General features: G+C 45.4%; 1 protein-coding gene across 1 annotated transcript; it reads right to left on the minus strand.

Annotated features, from left to right (window-relative positions):
• Positions 1 to 6,054: 6,054 nt before the first annotated feature.
• Positions 6,055 to 15,781, minus strand: cchcr1 (coiled-coil alpha-helical rod protein 1; the record flags this gene model as incomplete). Its single annotated transcript, XM_084450242.1, has 19 exons — positions 6,055 to 6,817; positions 7,092 to 7,242; positions 7,632 to 7,783; positions 8,294 to 8,383; positions 9,656 to 9,844; positions 9,964 to 10,091; positions 10,360 to 10,435; positions 10,553 to 10,665; positions 10,846 to 10,952; positions 11,363 to 11,473; positions 11,635 to 11,778; positions 11,934 to 12,044; positions 12,394 to 12,508; positions 13,131 to 13,294; positions 13,412 to 13,591; positions 13,836 to 13,953; positions 14,524 to 14,895; positions 15,184 to 15,292; positions 15,715 to 15,781. 19 exons carry the CDS (start codon positions 15,779 to 15,781, stop codon positions 6,699 to 6,701), a joined length of 2,616 nt encoding a protein of 871 aa, XP_084306368.1. The 3' UTR covers positions 6,055 to 6,698.
• Positions 15,782 to 19,144: the final 3,363 nt, after the last annotated feature.

Raw genomic sequence — 19,144 nt, forward strand, 5'->3', positions numbered from 1 at the left:
TTCAGTGTGAGAGCTGGTTGCTGTGTTGAATTCAGACACTGCTGTGTTTCAGCAGGGGCAAAAACACCGTGGCAGGATGCCAACATGTTTCTCAGCGGCAGCCAAGTGGACAAAAGTAAGCCGCAGGTGTGCCCCATCAGTACACGTCTGTAGCTATACAGCCTCAGGTAATCACTCCATTACACCCTGTCCTCCTAGGAAGACTCCTGGAACCTGGGATAAGGACACAGGAGAGTGTAATGGCGGACATCCGAAAGCTCGTAATCAAACAGTCTCTCCTGGAATCTGCCTCGGGGGTGGATCATCATACTGCTGCACCGTTACAAGTGCTGCATAACAAAGACAGAAAGTTGGAAAGATAAGCGGGGGGGGGGGGGGGGGGGGCTGGTCCTTGTCCTGTATACAGACACACTGATAATATGCTGTAATTACAGAATTTCAGCAGCTTGGTGATTGGTGGATTACAATATAAACTAGAAATTGTGCTCAGAGACCTAGAATGCATTTCATGGCTCTGTGCATCCAGGCTTGACTACTGTAATTCATTGTTCACATGTCTCATTCAATCATCCATTGACCGTCTTCAACTTGTCCAAAATGCAGCTGCCAGATTACTTACCAGGTCAAAAAAGTCTTGTCACATTACACCCATACTCGCCGCCCTGCACTGGCTACCTGTCTCTTTCAGAATCCAGTACAAGGTGTTGCTGTTCACCTTCAAAGCCATCCACGGACTAGGCACAGTTACATCTGTGACCTCATCCACCACCACACCTCCAGCCAGACCTTGAGATCATCTGACCAGGGTCTCCTGACAGTGCCTCGGACGCAGCTAAAGACAAAGGGGGATCGGACTTTTGGGGCTGTGGCTCCTAGACTTTGGAACGCACTCCCACAGGATCTGAGAGCTGCTGCTTCTGTGGACAGTTTTAAAGGGCAGCTAAAGACGCACCTCTACAGACAAGCCTTCGAGTGCTAGGCCGTCTCTATCTGCCGCACCCTTCCCTTCAGCTTGCCTGTTTTCCCCTGGCTCTGACCTCTTGTATGTCACGGTGTTTATGTGTATTTTTTTCTTTAATGTATTCAGTTGCACATGTATGTGACTGATTGGACTCTGATGTTTTTAATGTTTCTACTGTAAAGCACTCTGTGCACTCGTGCTATGAAGGGTGCTATATAAATAAAATTTTACTTACTTTACTTACTTACTTACTTACTTACTTACTTACTTGCATGTCAAAATTAAATGGGTTCTAAATTGGCCCATGCTCCACCCCTCCACCGAGTTTCATGAAAAGCAGTCCGGTAGTTTCAGCATAAACCTGGTCTAAAAAAATGAATGGAGGTGAATGGCTGGCTGTGTTTGGGCGGCTCGTGGGCCCAAACTGTGATTCAGATCCACTCCAAAATTTAATGGGTTCTAAGTTGGACCATGCTACACCCTTCCACTAAGTTTCATGAAAATTGGTCCCGTAGTTTTTGCATAATCCTGCTAAAAGACAAACACACAAACAAACACACGCCACCAATAACATTACCTCTCGCCTTGCGCTGTCACTGGGGCGGTAAAATAGGCTAGGCAAAGTATGGTAGAAAATACATAAAAGGTGTGTACTAGCATTAAAAGAACAATCTTTATGTTACTGATATTTAGTTACAGGCATGCAACACAAAGGTCATCATGTAATAGTAGCTTACAGCAGGTCAAGGCTAAATGCTGCCTCATTAGTATACTACCGTGTCCAATAGCAGGCGGCTCAAGGCCGTGTCAATGTTTTCCTTTAGAGATGTGCAGAAACACTGTTCACAAGAGGCTCATCACTCCAAGGCGTTTCACTCTGAACGCTTCACAGGATATGATGACCTTGCAGTGTCAAGCACAAACAGACATTTCGTTGCAGGCAGACAGATTACTGATTACGGTCAACTGGAATGAGGAACAAAAAGTTGAATTAATCATTCTCATACTGAGGATGTTGCCTCTATTAATTTATTATTATTATTATTATTATTGTTGTTGTTATTATTGTTATTATTGTTATTATTGTTATTATTATTATTATTATTATTACAGACCCAATAGATATATAGTTCCACAATAATCCAAACATTCTGTACATCCACCGTTGTCTTTTGTATGGTGGTGATGAGTATACTGGTAACTTCAGGAAACTAAAATGCAGCAGTACAGACAGATACTGTATATATTAATGGTAATTCGATTCAAAATTTCCTGCGTCTTCAGCTGCAGAAGATCCCCCTGGCAGTGTCAGCAAAACAAATTAGCCTGGCAATTTTAATTAGCAATGTTCTGCTTTCTAAAACATCCCTTCGTCTTCATGAGCTGCTAACCATCGTTGAAACTGTTCCAAAATGTAAAGATGTGAGTCACAACAAGAGGTATGAGACAGGCGGACTCTGTTCCCAGTGAATCTTTATGAATATTTAGAAAGCCACTAATCATCATCTCTTTTAAATGACTCAGCCTGTCTTGACCCCCTCCTCCAGTTTGTTGAAGTATTTGTGTTGCTGCAGGAAATGCAGGTTAATTGCTGCATGGCCTTCAAGATCTGTAGTCTATGTTGACCCTGACACTCTCAATTGGTAGGCCATGGGGCCAAACGATTTTACCATGATTTCAACCCGGACGTCAATAGAACTAGACTGGCAAAAGGTTTAAAATCACATAGACAGCAAGTATAAGCCTCATCCCTGTCTCTCTACATACTGCAGCCTCTAGTCACCACCGTACACCATTAAATATTTTTGAACATTACAGTATCTTCCTTGCCCATGTGGAACTCAGTGTGATGCCCTAGAGTAAACAATGTACAGTTGCGTCTATAAATAGGGTTGGTTGGTTGCATTACCCCATACAGCTCTTTTCAGCATGCTGTTGAACCCTGTAGCGTGGCCTACAGTCCCCCCAGAGCAATACTCAACCCCCCACCACGGCCTGATCCAGAGGCCTGCTGGAGACTGGTGGCTGTTGACTTACCGGATCAGCCTCACATAGTGTACATCTCTGTGCTTGTCCGGTCATCGGGTCAGCTTGGAGCTCCAACACAGACAGGGTGCAGAGGCACAGTGCATACTGTAAGGAACATTATGAGGGGAGTTTCTGCTTGGACATGGAGATGATATACAGTAGTACTCTGCAAACGGAGCACGGATTTGCTAATGTTTTCCGAGGTTTCATGGTTAGAATATCCACAACATATTTGTACAATGTTTGCATCTTTCCTTTGTACACTACAGTGTAGTGACTGCGCGTTGTACACGACACTACAAGCATTCTCTCTACAACACAGCAGTGGACCAGCCCAGTTTTTCCCAGGGCTCCTCTCTCTCCTCTATGAGACACACAGTCGTTTGCTGCACACAGGCAGCCAGCCAGAGACAGACAGACAAACAGGCAGCCACATCATCATCATCAGGTCGTCCACAGACGGGCCTCCCATCTTTGTCTCCAGTTAAACTGGTCCTCCTTACACCTGGCGCTCTCATTGGTGGTGTCCACTTCCGCATCCATATTAATTATCTCCACAAATGTTTTGGCTCCCATAACACCAGGTTGCTGGCCGGAAGCTCACGGTGTCTGTAGCAGTGCCCAGCCAGCCTAATTCTCCTTGCTGCCATCTTCACACTTGGCCTCTCTCCATACAGACCTTCAGTACTGACGTGCACGTTATGACTTATGTCCAGTGCTGCACGTTACATCCTGGTGTAGCATCCGTCAAGCGACCTCTGCAGGGAGTGGCTCAGGGTCCAGCACTCACAGCCATACAGGCGAACGGCCTCCACAGTGGCGTCGAAGAAGTGGAGCTTAGTTTCATGGGGGAGGTTGGATTTCCACACGTTGCTCATGCCATTTAGAGCTCTCCACAAGAGCGCCTTCCTCAATTTGAGGTCCTGCTCCGTTGAGTTGATCCAAGAGCCCAGGCAGCCAGCCAGCCACAGACAGAGACAGACAGACAGGAAGTCACAGAGACAGACAGACAGGCAGGCAGGCAGGCAGACAGACAGACAGACAGACAGACAGACAGACAGACAGACAGACAGACAGACAGACAGACAGACATGCATGCAGACAGGCAAACAGACAGACAGGCAGGCAGGCAGACAGGCAGTTATAAGGAAGGTGACTGGGCCGAGGGGGTCAGCACCCTCTCGCTCATCTGATTCTTATTTTACATATCATTAATTCTGAATTGCTAATAAAAAGGGCTGGGTGCTTATTGGTAGCTTTTTATCGCCTCGCTTATTTCATGTCTTGTCTGGACTGCAATACTCTATTAGATTATTCATAAGCTACCACTATATTGCCTTGCTATTGCTCTTGCCAAGTCACTGAAGCAACTGCAGATAAAGATATTTCAGCAGGTGTGTTATATATTGTACCACCCATTCACTAGGTTGTTTATGAATAGAGCAACAATTTGTATCTCTTTGCGGTGCTTTTATCATAAGCTTGTTATCAACGTGCAGACACAAAGATTGCACACTTGGCTATTTGTGGAGAAACAGAGGAGGAGGAGGAGGTGTTAAGTGCTGGTGGGCGAGTCTCATCTGCCTGTAAGCACTACTTGTTCTTCTGGCCGTCTCTTACTGGAAGAAGCTCTGGCAGACCAGTGCATTGCTACGGATCATTTCAGTGTAGGGGCTATGGTATGGACAACAAAGAATGAAGTTGATATTAAATATGAATTAGAAAGTATTCAAGCACAGACAGCTTTGCTTCCACTACAAAAAGAAGCACAGTCAGACAACCAATACTAGAAGGTGTTTGTTTGTTGTGGGCTGTATTGTAAGTGTACTGTATCACATCCCTCAGTGGTATAATTAATGACTTATGTAATGAAGCAAACAAAGCACAATTACACACATGACATCATCAGCAGTGGAAGCCATCTTTATTTGACAACAATGCCATCTGCTGTTTGGAGATGTTAATACAAAAAAACAAATAGCTGACCAACAGACTCCCTGCAAGGCTACAATATTCAATATGCAAGTAAAAGCATTCAATTTGACTGGGCATTATATTCTATAACAGAAGATGCCACTCTTATCAGTGCAGTGCTGACTTGCAAAACGCAGCGAGTTTGCAGTCCATTTGCAAGTAAATGTGATGACCACTGATAAGATACAAAGTAATAATTCATGTTTAACAATATCAGTAAACCTTTAACATAATGTGATGACAGGAGCCAAGGCACTCACTGAAAAGTAAAACGACCCTCCTAACTTCCCAGTGAGAACATGAGGGATGTTTTCTGTGCCAAACAATGGCTCTGAGCTTAACTCTAATGAGGACGCCAGCGGGACAGACAAACATGACATTCATCAGACAGACCTGCCACAGAACTCCCCCCGGGAAACAAATCAACCTTCCCAGCATGCTTCACCTTAACTTGCACAGCCAGCACGTTTGCAGGCCTTCTCCACTCTACCCCCAAAAATTGTTTACTAAGCATTAGAGATAATCTGCTATCTACTGGTAATCTATAGCTAATTTAACAGGTACATGAACTCTACATCAAAACCACCTTCTTTCTAACTGTTGGACATATGGTAATCCAGATTTCTGGAGAGCCAATTAGTCACTTTATATTTGACTACAAGCTAGCAGGCGCTTCATTATTGACAGACACAATCAAGACTTCCACTTGGATGGGGCATAATTTTAATTCCACTTTGGCTGACATGTAGGGATACCCTTCACTAAATGACTGGATAAGGCAGATTCTAACTGGTTGTGAATCGCTAGGTTACTTTCAGGCAGAGCCATCTGACAATAAAACAATCTGCGCAGTTTCTGAGACAAGCTTTCTCTGCATAATTTCACAATCTACAGTAGCTGTTCTTACACCTTAGTTTATTCTTGTGTAATTACCATTCAGCTATGTACTGAACTGTTACCATCTGCACTAGGCTAAATAATGTAAAATGTATCATCTGTAAATTGCAATGAACCCTAAATAAAGTGAGAGGACATATTGTTTTAAGGTTTAGATATGCATATTTATTAGATCACATGATTAAGTCACACAAAACCACACAGAACATGGTCACGTCATATACGTACATGTATTGACCCATATGTTCCCACACATTCACTCTGTAGCGAGATTACAGAAATGTCAATAGAGGTTAATCTTTGCTTGAGATTCAAAAAAGCTTCAGGCCATAACCGAGCCTGTTATTTAGACTCCTCCACCAGCTCTGTTTGGAACAGGCTCTCCGCTCATTTGATTTCCCTGTCATGCTACTCCATGCTGGCAGGCCCTGGGAGAAAGCACATTGACTTATCGATTAGCCTCTGAGAGCACTGGCTGGCCACACGCCTACCTGGTATGAACTCATCACACTCAGGAGGAGGGGAAAGTCAACTCTTATTATCATTAGCTAGAGGACACTTCTTAATGAAAGTAGAAGTTCCATTAAACAATAAGAAATTAATTCAGTTTGGCCAATGAAAACCAGAGGTTCAGCACTCACATTCACGTTGGCGTTAACAGCAGTTGCTGCTGCGTTTTGCGAAGGCATAGCATAAAGGCTCCACCAGATATCATCAAACCTGATAACGCTTTAAAATGATTAAGTGCACGCTAGAACAAGGGATTCAAAACAACTCGGATAGGCATAGCCGGCTCAGGTGGTACCAAGGTGTTCTTGAGGTCACTTCGGTGTGAGTGTCATGTGTCTGGCCCCCCGCTGCCCCCCTGTCTCTCCTCCTCTGCAGAGTCCTCAGAGCCGTGGACCAGGGCGGCGTGGAGGGCCTGGACGTCTCCCAGCACCGACAGCAGGTCAGAGTCTGGCAGGGGACACGCAACACGGAGCAGGTTCATCGCACTGTCTCTCCAAATGCTAGCCAGGTCACATTACTACGACACCACACAGGCCCACTAACAGTACTACACAGGCCCACTAACAGTACTACACAGGCCCACTAACAGTACTACACAGGCCCACTAACAGTACTACACAGGCCCACTAACAGTACTACACAGGCCCACTAACAGTACTACACAGGCCCACTAACAGTACTACACAGGCCCACTAACAGTACTACACAGGCCGCAGGTCACCTCTGGCTGGCGGCTTGCCTGTGGCTCCCAGACTGGTGTGGCGGGTCTTCCCCGGGGCTCTCTCTCGTTCCCTCAGGGCTGTGGACGTCTGCAGCGCTGCGGACCGAGCCTTCTTGTACTCACTCAGCAGGCCTCGCTCGCGCACCGTGCCCTGAGGACACGTTCAATACACAGGGTCAAAAACGGACTTTTTGGCAAAAATGTACCAGTCAGACAGATTTGTTTTACCAGCCATTATTATATTGTTTAAATTATAATAAATTGCTTTTTACTATTGCAATTTGCCATTATTAATATTTTGCATGTCATCTGGGTCTCATGCGATTTGCAATCAATATTATAGTAGTGTGCATATAATAGTAGTAACATTAACTGTACTACCAGGGTACAAAACTAACTTTTTGGCTTACCAGCCAGTGGCTCATGAAAACACTTAATTATGGACCTGAGATCATCGTATGCAGGGACAAAGTCTACCCAAACTGCGTGTGTGTGCAGACTAGTGCACTTGGTGTGTGCAGACTAGTGCACTTGTCCTACCAGCAGCAGGTTTCTGTCCTTGTCCTTTTCTTGCAGTCGTTTCTGCAGCTGCTGGATGTCCCTGCTGGTGTGTTGAGTGTGAAGACGCTGCGTCTCTCTCTCGTGTTCCCTCTCCCTCTCTGCATGCCTCTCAACCTGCCGCAGGGCCACCACTACAACACACAGCAGAGCATCTCATGTCCAGCTGATCCGCTAAACTCGTAGAGCACTGGCTATACTTTCCGCGTCCGCAAGTACGCGAGGGACCCGTGACGTAAATCTGGTCATGGGAGGATGTACTCATAGGCTCCGTGCGGACATCCACGTGCATCCCATTTTTCGTGACCACGCGTACGAGTCCGCGCGCCCTCAACGCTGTGAGAGCACCAACCGACGCGTCCTCTGAGGCGACTACAGAAGTAGGGCAAACTGAACCCCTGCACGTCTGCCATGTCTGCAGCTGTCCGCGTCTGTCTGGGAGTTGAACCCAGGCTTTAGGGTCCACCCTGTGTTGTGTTGCAGGACGTGTGGCCCAAAAGTGGTGTGCATTGAAATGACCCAATATTCACCCAGGCAGATAGAAAATATGACCTTGGCGGGACCAAATCCAGAATAAATTATTTAATTTTCGGTCTCTATCTGACCCTCTGACCCGTCTGCCTGTGCTGTGTTGAGTGCCATACCTGCTTTGGTGTGCTCCCTCCTGGCAGTGTTGAGCTGAGCCTCCATCTCCCGCAGCTGCTGAGCACAGCGCTCCTCCGTCTCTGACAACTCTGGAAGGACAGAGACAGAGACACAGGACCGTCTCACAATCAAAAGCATTACATAGCATTACAGTCATTTAGCGTGATGCTTTTATCCAAAGCGACTTACAATAATTGCATTTAATGTAGGAAGTCAGTGTATTACTACTCGCAAGAACTCACAAGTGCATCTCCTTTCTAAACAAGTGACTAAGAGCATGATCCAGTGCTAAAGCCAAAGTGCAAGAATAGCAAAATATAAATACAATAGCGTATTGTTGGAATATCTCTGGCGTAGAGATGGAACATACAGTACTGCACCAAGCTGGATACCAAGTTTCCTTTCACGGTTCAAAACACCCAGACAGGAAGTGATACTCATGTTGCGTTCCGTTTGTCTGGGAATTGGTGAGGTGGGAGGGAGGGAGAACGATGTCACCAGAGGTAACCGCGGTACAGTAGACAACAACAGCTCGGAACAAAGATGGATGTTAGCTAGGGCTGCACAATATATTGTTTATGCATCGCCATCGCAATGTGCACATTGCAATAGTCACATCACAAGTGCCTGCAATGTTGTTCTCTTTTTTCCCCTGCTATGTTAACTCAAAACATGTCATGCTACAAACTTTTTGCTCAACTTTTTAATTTTGATGACTGTCAAAAACTAAGAGACGCATTATTAGTAGGCGTTTTGGAACGCAGTCAAGACACTTGGCTACCGGTGTAAGCAGACGCGAGGATCACTGTTTAGTTCTAACCTCATATAGGACATAGGCCTGTATGTTTACAAGTTTGCTTATTTCTGTTTTAAACAAACAAAATATATTGCAATATATATCGCAAAAAATTGCATCGCTGCAATGTATGTTTTTGTGAATATCACCCAGCCCTAACGTTAGCTAGCTTTGTTTGCCAAACCAGTAGATAACAACGCACTACGCTGTCTTTTGCACATACAAAAGAGATCGCGAACATGTCCTCAGATAACAGTTGGGGAATACTGTGTGTACAACTGACTTAATGAGACAGAAATAAGACAGAAATGCTAATAAAACAGTATTACTTAAGTTTCACTTAGTTACACAGGGAGCACAGGGGACTTCCAGAGCTAACTGGGGGTAGGGGCGAGTGGTACGAGTTCACGAGCTGAAAAAACAAGTCGCGAAACAAGGCGTTCCCGTTAAAACTGCGAGCGGCATCGCGTGAATCACGACTTCACGAGCCAAATGGGACGCGGCATCAGACCGCGGCCGCGGAATGGAAAGAGCACCCGCCCGACGGAGCTCTGGCCCACCTCACCTCTGGCGCTCTGCTCCCGCTGGCCGAGCAGCTGGCCGTTGAGCTGCTCCAGGCCCAGGCTGCTCTCCTCCAGCTGCGTCTGCGCCTCCTGCAGCCTCGTCTGGGCCTCCTCTCTGCCCGCCGCGGCCTCCTGCGCCTCCAGCCTGGCCCGCTCCGCGGCCCCCCTCAGTCGCCCCAGCTCTGCCTCGACTGGACACAAAACACACCCCACTAACACAACACGTGGACATGGTGCACGACACGTCACCCCAGGTACCGATGAATATATGAGCAAAGTTCAAAGCTCCGGACAGACTGAATGAACTCACACTGCTCTCTGAGATCGGCCAGCGCGTTCTCTACGAGCTCGGGGCTTCTCTTGAGCTCCTGGGCCAGCTCGTCTCGCTCCGCGCCCACCTGGGCCAGCTCTGCCTGCAGGTCTCTGAGACAGGCGCTGCTGGGAGGAGATTCAGATTCAGTCAAGCAGGCACCTCTAATGAGGGATTCAGATTCAGTCAAGCAGGCACTTCTAATGAGAGATTCAGATTCATTCAAGCAGGCACTTCTAATGAGGGATTCAGATTCATTCAAGTAGTGAGACACAGAGAGAGAGAGAGAGAGAGAGAGAGAGAGAGAGAGAGAGAGAGAGAGACAGGGAGACAATGCAGCAGTGTAAACCAATCTCCTCTCTGACTGAACTTTGACAGTTCAGTTGGCAGTCCTACCTCTCAGAGACAGGGTGGGCTGGTTTAGCGGCCTGCTGTTGGACCCTCCGAAGGGCCTCCCTCCTCATCATCAGCCCTGAGACAACAAGAGAATGACACTAAACACGGCGATCCGCACACAAAGCAATCCACACACTATCATCTCCAATTATTCCTCTACTTCTTCGTTTTCTCACCAGTTATCTGTCAGTACCTTGAATGGTGTCCACCCTTCTTTTTGCAAAGGTGAGCCTCTGGCTAAAACTGTTCAGGCGTGTTTGGACGGCCAGCATCTCCGCCACGTTGGTCTCGAACGCCAGACTGAACCTGTAACAAGCAGAGCTGTTACTTCAACTAGACATTCATATTCACCTGAATCCTCACATGGAGTGCTGTGGGAACATTCTCTATTCTATGCTTGCTGTCAGCTGTTTATGCAGTTATATGGGCTATGAATGACCTTCATACAGGCTGTTGACTGTTACCGTTGACCTGTGTCATGTTTACCTCTGGACTGCCTCTGTCATAGTCCTCAACCCCGCACCAGCCTCTTGACACCAGCTCTTCAGCTCTGTATTCTCCTTCAGTGACCTGGCCAAGTTCTGCTCCACAGCCTGGTAACACACACACACACACACACACACACACGCACACACACACAGCAAATTACTAAATATCTTCTGTGAATGATAAATGAATGATGTAATCATTATGACCTTTGATTAAACATCTGAAAATGCCAAACTGAATGTCATCTCACTGAAGACATCATGCTTTTTAACATGCAGCACTAATTTGTTATTACCATGATTACTGAACCACTGAATATCTTCTTGGGAATTTGTAATCATTTTTTTCTAGAATAGTGAGTGAAAATGTTTTTCCATTGTGAAGTAGCACCCTCTGCTGTCACAAAACAGCAAAGGGCATTGGAACCTCCCCTTCCACTAAAAAAGATTACGCTTCAACAAAATGGAGGAAAGGCTGATCTCCAGATGGGTTGAGAGGCTGTGAGCAGACTGACCTCCCTGGCCACCCTCTCCAGGTCCAGCTCAGCAGCTCGGTCCTGCAGGGAGCGCTGGAACACGCTAGCCTGGGTCCTCTCCTTCTTCACCTGCTCCTCCAGGGAGGACATCTGGACCAAAGAGACAAACAACCGTAGACTCAAAATCAATAGATCAACAAATCCCCCCTCAAACAATGACCATCAGCTTGCGGGTCGGTTTTACCTCATTTAAATTATAACATGTAACACAATAATGTAGTTGTTATGCGCATGTAATGTTAATCCCATACTGCTGAATGAAATGTGTCCTTTTCTCCTCTCATTTCCATGTCTTTTGAGCGAAGCTGGACCAATAATGCAAAGACTTTCTCCCTCCAGCGTCGTAACACTCTGACGCCTTTAGGAGCGGCCTTCAGGAGTTGCTCTGATACTGCCTGGAGACAAAACAACACTCTTACTCCAGACACTTTTACACAATCAAAACCTGTGCAATTGTTCACAAGAAGCATACAAATGACTACAGCATATATTCTATTGTATATGAGGCTGAGGCTGAGGTTTGAGGTTGGCTCTCATTCACTCACTGTACCTTCTCAACCATCTCCTCCTCTTGCAGGGCCAGGATGTCGTTCACACAGGTGAGTCGAACAGTCAGAAGTTCTGTTGTCACCTGCAGAGCTTCCTTCTCTCTGTTCAGCCGCTAACAAATTGTAGAAAAAAAAATACTATCAATATTCCAACAGTGTGGTTACTACCAAGATAAAAATACAATCAATACTCCAACAGTGTGGTTACTACCCTAACCAAGATTAAAATACGATCAATATCCCAACAGTGTGGTTACTACCAAGATTAAAATACTATCAGTTTTCTTAAGAGCTACGGTTATCATCATGACTCATATCACATCATATCAAATCAATGATCAAGTACATTTGCTCAATGCAGGCAGGATTGTTCATTCCAGAATGAAGAAAAGTGCAATCTTACTCTCTCCTCAACCGTTCACCTTGAGCACAGAGATTAGTCACGGTTATTCATCTCCTCACCTGAATGGTTTCACTTAGTTTGTCCTCTTCCCCTCTTGCAGGGGAAAGTTGTCCAATGTAATTTCTTAGACTCTGCAAGGTAGCTGACTGGGTCTCCAAAGCGCTGCCCATTTGGCTGTAAAAGAGAAGAAGCAGAACATGAAAAATGTGTTCTGGAACTCTCATCTTTCATCCACCCATAAAACCTAATTTAAATGTATTTTCCAGGAACTCTCTGGGGTTATATTCTCATGAAATCACAACCTATTTAGAATTCATACCAATCAGTCATTCCCTTATGGTGTATTACATTTAGGGGCTGCACAATATTGAAAAAAACTGACATTGCAAATTTTTCTGCAATAAATAATGTGACATGAAAAAATACAGCAATTTTCCCCAGATAACTGAATAATCAAGAATGATTGTGATATGATTGCGATGGTTTGCTGTGCATTCAGAATGTGCAGGTCACTCACTAGCAACAAACTCTGTGTATCCAAGAACCCTTAAATCGGAGTAAATTGTTATATCAGTGAGATGTCTCTTGTAGATTAAATCATGGAAAATGAGAACTGTGCGAGTTTTTGCTTTGTATCAAGCAGCAATAAAGTTGTAGCATGACATTGCGTGTTTGAGTTATTTGCCTTACTTGTTTGTTTGTTTTGCACGTCCTGCAATGTGACTATTGCACATCGCAATGACGATGCTGAAAGGATATATTGTGCAGCCCTAATGCATTATATCAAACAGGACACCTCAGTTGTTCCTTCAGCCCATCTCTCTCTGCAGACACCTCCAGCAGACCACTCTTCAGTCCCGTCACCTCCCGGGTCATGAGACACACTTTCTCCTGTAGTTCAGAGCTGGTTTGTCTCGCAGAGGCCAGGTCTGCACCGAAGGTAGAAGTCGACTGCTGCAACTGTGGAAAAATACACAGAAAGGGAAATCCACTATAATCACAGTTATACTGAAGATTTTATCATTTTATGTTTTTTGTTTAATTGTATAAAGTACTAGCAGAGCCTCCTTTCCACACCTCTGTGGCCTGTCTCCTTTGGGCCTCCTCCAGCTGTTGTCTCAGTTTGAGAGCATGTTCCCTGGCCTCCACCCCAGCCTCAGCCTCCATGGCCAGCCTCTGGGCCTCCTGTCTGCTCCTCTCCGCCTCCCTCCTCAGCTTCTCCATCTCCCCCCCAGACTCTCTCTCCAGTCTCTCCAGCTACACACCAGGAGGAGCAAGCAGTGTCAATGCGAGGTCAAATGTGAAGAAATAACCCCCCCCCTCCAAAATCTGGTGCCAGTGATTTTGCTGAACCAAAGCATTCATTCCCTCTGTGATTTACAAGTAATGTGGAGCTACACTACAGGCTAGCTTCAATATTCACCGGGTAATTAAAACTATGACTGCTGGTAGAAATATAAAAACCAATGGATAAGAACAGATGATGCCCAACAACTATTACCTGAGAGCTGACTCTCTCCTTTTCCTCGCTCTTGAGGCTGAGCTCCACACTCATTAGACTCAGCTCAGTCTTGGTCTTGCGTAACTCTTCACGTATCGCTTCCATCTCAAGACGTTGCCTGCCAAGCAGTACAGAAACCTTTGAGGTTAATTTCTCAAAGCAACAGAATCTACTTTCACACAGACCCATTCTTCCTAATCGCAAAACATGCAATACTTTACTTTAATGTAAACAGACGGATGTCTAGCATCCTGTGGGATTAGGAACATCCCAAAACCCACCAAACGTGGGTGACTGGACCCGCCAAATGTTTTTAATGTGTAACTCAATGGTTTTGAATGACAAATTTAGAACGTATCAAATGGAAGTGGGTGAGGAAAGCGGACCGGTGAATTCATTCCTCCCTCCATGCACACCCTTCCTCTAGAAAGCAGGGCTTGAGATTTCATACTGCCCACAGAGTGCCTGCAGAATTCAATGTGTGTACACGGCTGCATCTTGGCCGATCCGCTCGTGTGGTGCCGTAAGTCCGATATTTCAGCTCTGGCCGCCCGTTCAGTCCGCTTACCCTCTCATCCTGCCCACATTCGGTGGGGGTTTTGGCCATAGGTGTGAAACTTGAAAATGTTTTCATTTCAATTTCAAGCGCATGGCGATAAGCTACTACACCGCCACGCACTGTGTGTACCTGCTGAGGTAGCTTTCTTTGTCTCGCGTCTCCTCCCTCTGCCTCACTGCCGCCTCCTTCAGGGCCTGGACCTGGCCTCTCAGCCGCTCGGCCTCCACCCCCGCCTCCTTCAGGGCCTGGACCTGGCCTCTCAGCCGCTCAGCCTCCACCCCCGCCTCCTTCAGGGCCTGGACCTGGCCTCTCAGCCGCTCAGCCTCCACCCCCGCCTCCTTCAGGGCCTGGACCTGGCCTCTCAGCCGCTCGGCCTCCACCCCCGCCTCCTTCAGGGCCTGGACCTGGCCTCTCAGCCACTCAGCCTCCACCCTCTGGTGCTCCGCATCCAGCCTCCACTCTCCCTCCCACCTGGACGTCTGATCACTTCTCCCTGCAGACCTGTGTGTATGTACAGTATGTTTGGGGAACAAAACAGAATTAAGTCATGTACATAATGATCATTGGTTGGATGAATAGAGAACGTGGGTAAGAAAGTAATTAGGGATGAATATGCACCTGGCCCTGGAGTCAGTTGAGTCATCTACGGTATTCACTCCTATCAATCTGTTTCGCTGTAACTTCATAACCCTCTGGTTTTCTTTGCGCAATTCAATAATTTCCTGTTTAGCCTGGGTGATGGCAAGCCATGGGTCCATTGTTGGTGTTTTGGGGGCAGCGGTGGCCCACGTGATTGGTGTTGTCCCTTGTCCTCTTACAGCCCCTGGCACTGCCATGGAGGCAGACTGAGAGCTTGATGTGAAATGGGATGGGGTCATCAGGTCCTCGTGGATACCCCCTGAATAACCATATTGAGGGCACGAAGAGTCTTTGTTATCAAAAGCAGTTAATGTAACAAATGTCATCACTTCAACGTACAGACCAGGATGCTCCATGACATGACTCGTCTGGCCTTGGACGTCGTCTAGAAAAAGCTTCCCCTTCTGTAAGCTAGTTACTTGGCAAGGTAACATTAGCACTAACCTACGAGTGGATTTAGCTACCCCAAGCTTTCTTGTCTACATACCGGTACTGCAAGCTAACGTTAGATAGCTAGCTAACTTACATTTAACGTTGGCTAGTCAGGGGCACAAGCTAAATCGCCAAGTTACAACTTGAATGTTAACGTTAGCTTGCTAGTAGCGTTATTAGATACGGTTAGCTGGCTAGCGTTAGCAAGGTTAGCTGCAAACTAAAAAGAAACTCAGTTAGCTAACTTACTTGTGATAGTTGATGCCACAAAATCACTAGGGGCGTTGAGTTTTTCTTCAGAATGGGGTGTCTCCATGGTAGATGATATACTTCCAACTGATCTCAAATCTAAGACGGCCGCATAAACTTCTTGTACGCGCCATCGATTTAAACACAGTAAAGGGTTGTCATCATGGTAACGAGACGCTTCCTGTTTATGTTGCTGCTGGTCGTTCCGTTGTTGCACCAGAAGAGGGCGCCAAAGCAATGGACAGAGTGGTAAAAAAAAACAAAAAAACGCGAGACTCAAATGAAAGACTCCCCAGGTAGTAAACTTATCGGTCTGCACCATGGATGTATTAATAGAACTGCACTTGCATAAACATACAACATGCCTACCCTCGTCTTGTTCGTATGGTCTAGCATATTGTTATACCCAATGAAATATCATGTAGGCTAGTAGTATGCAGGGCTGCCAAGTTTGACCAAAATTATGGAAGTGCTAGTATTTAGGGGTTAGTCATTTCTCCGCGTGAGCATTGTTAAGTGTGGCACGTGAGCGTGAGGATAGGCTGAAATGCGTGTCTCGCGCTCAATGCGTGAGACTTGGCAGCCCTGTAGTGTGATATTAATTAATAGTCTAGTGACTCTAGTTTCTTGACTTTCTTGTATTATTCTGACTCTCCACGAGGTGTCGCTGTTACTCCAACTATGAGCGCAGCCTCAACCATGGGTTTATCACTGGAGTGGGCTGGAGATGATAACTGTGATAATCCCCTTGAAGAAGATTCTATGAGACTAAATGAGCGCGTAAGTAGCATAGCCATAGGCCTACTGTAAGATAATATTTTCAGTTAACCAAGTAAATGATGGTTTAATATGCAAATACATTTATGTCTGAATTATGCCTGTCTAATGTTTGTAACCTACATCAAAACCAGTAGAAATGTATTAGACAATTTGCTTGAATTAATATGTTTTCAAAAGATTGATATTGGGGTCTCAAGAGGACCGTATAAATTGCATTATGCTTAATGCGTAGCCTGTCACACGTCCCATTTGCATTTCAAATTAGACCATGAGTCTGCACTCTCCATTGCCCAAAAAGGCTATTTGGGCTTGGCTAGTTTCTTGTGTTGTAATAGGCCTACTTCTAGCCTAGGCTACTTCTAACACTTGCAAGCCTTCATTCTTTTGGTGACGTTTTAAGCTCTCGCATATCCAAACCAATGTCAATATTAATCCAGTAGTCTAGGGGTGGTTTTCGTGGGTTGCCTATGCAGCGTGTAAGAACTTTATTAGACTGGGCTGCTACTGTAAATATCAAGAGATGTAGAGTTTGAGTCAGGTAAGGAGCAGTCCATCTGACGCACTTGTCTTGTCACACCTGAAAGAAACACATTGACCGTAGCGAGCTAAAAATAAAAATAAAAAAAATAATTAAAAAAAATAAAAAAGCGAGAAAGCGGCTTCCTTTTACTTATTTTCTGCCTGTTTTTCAGATCACGCGTATCCCATGGTTGCCTAGAAACGCGCTCGGCAGTGGGCGCTCCTGACCTTGCCGTCGTGAACGCGCAGTGCGTGCACAGACATCGCGAGCTAAAGATATTAATTTTAATCAAGGGGGCAAACATGAATATGTGAATTAAAAAACATGTTCCTTTAGGAACATACTGAAACGTGAACATCTTTGCCATGTAAGGGGAACGATATGAAGAAGAGTGAAGCCGGGTAGCCTAAGGAAAGCAGTCCATAACGGTAGCCCCTATGTAAGCAGGTGAGTCGAAATTTTCGTTTTCCAGGAGATGAAGGTTTCGCCAGATTTATCAACAACTTGCAATTTCACGCGAAGCTACATATTCCATGCGATTTTATCTTGAGAAATATTTTTGCATAGCCTAAATGTGGCATGTTTCCGTGTTATTTCGTGATTGATAGCCTATGTTTCTAGGTTAAACAGCTCCAACGTCCAGTATTTTATCGCTTTGATTGCATTTATTTGAAGAGGCAAGGCTGTGTCTTTTGTGTGGACGTCTCGATTTCTGTCTCATTTTCACTCAGATTTTAACGCATCATTGCCTACATCACTGATGATTCAATGGCACCAGCTCACCTTCAAAGAGAGGTGCTCGGTGACATTATAATCATATTCTCACCTTTAGATTGTCAATGCATTGTAGGTTAGATGACCCGGGCTATTCATTTTCAAAAGTTGCAGACTACTAAATCGAGCGTTGTGATGGATTAATGCCAATTAAGTTGCAATGGCGCCGATTTGGTATAGCACCTTGCACGTCGAGAGTGCGAGCCCTAATTTACGCACTGCACTCCCTTATCATCATCCAGGGACAATCTCTACAATGGTCACGGGCTACCTCGAACAAGACGTTATGATACACATATTCCGATTCGGAATCCATCCACATGAACGAAACACATTATCTGCCACAGAATCGGATTGATTCTTCACACTGAATTTATGATTGCAACGCTCGTGCTGACACGCGCGGATCTATCTGACATAGTCGAATTGTAGGCCAGGCCTCGCCGTAATAACGACCCCATAACGAAGGTTGGTACACACAGATCTGTGTGGATAGTTGGGGCATTTTCAAGTGTAGCTGCATCCTACTACCTACATTATCACTCATAAATTATACAATTGTTGTATCATTACGCTACACACCTGTTGTTGGTGTAACTTTTGACATTTTCTATACATTTCGTTCATAATTTCATTCATCACTTAGGCTTATTTACACGATGTCACCACGTACATTCATGATATTAGCCTACTGGTGGTCACTGCAATTAGATCTTTTGGCATAGGCTATCTTCATAATCAAACAGCATATTTCCACAATGCTTAAAAGCAGTGGTTAGATGATTATGCTGCTGTAGCCTATTTCAGTCTTCGATAGAGCGTTTTGAAGTTACTGGCATTTTTTTTAGAGATGAGAAGCCATCAGTAGCCTAATATCTGTGTATTTTCTAATTAACGCACGCTGCATCTAGGCCTACGCATCAGATGTAGCCAGCATTGCACCTCCATAAGAAACGCTATTCGTATTCATGTCTCGTCGTGAAGTCTCCTCAGTCTCCCCTGCTGGTCTAAACACAATCCTGTGTTCGGGGAATACACCTCGTCCGCTTGCCTGGCCTCCAGATTAAAGACTAGAATGTTGAACCCACTTTGAAGTATAGACTACTAGCCTATACTATTACTGTGAACTGCAATCAAGTCTTATCATTAGCCTGCACGTCTTGTGCATGACTTAAGCAATAGATAAATTAGCTTACCCGTATTTATTTTCTATTGCACTATGTTTTCTCCATATATTTATTTTCAATATGCTGAAATAATATTTCCAATTCAATATTTGCAGTAGATAGTGAAATACAGGACCCTGAGGACTTGAAACTAGATGTTATTTGAGGGAAATCAATCTAAGTCTTACTG

The sequence above is a fragment of the Borostomias antarcticus genome (assembly GCF_949987555.1).
Source record: "Borostomias antarcticus genome assembly, chromosome: 15".
Classification (NCBI taxonomy): Eukaryota; Metazoa; Chordata; class Actinopteri; order Stomiiformes; family Stomiidae; genus Borostomias; species Borostomias antarcticus.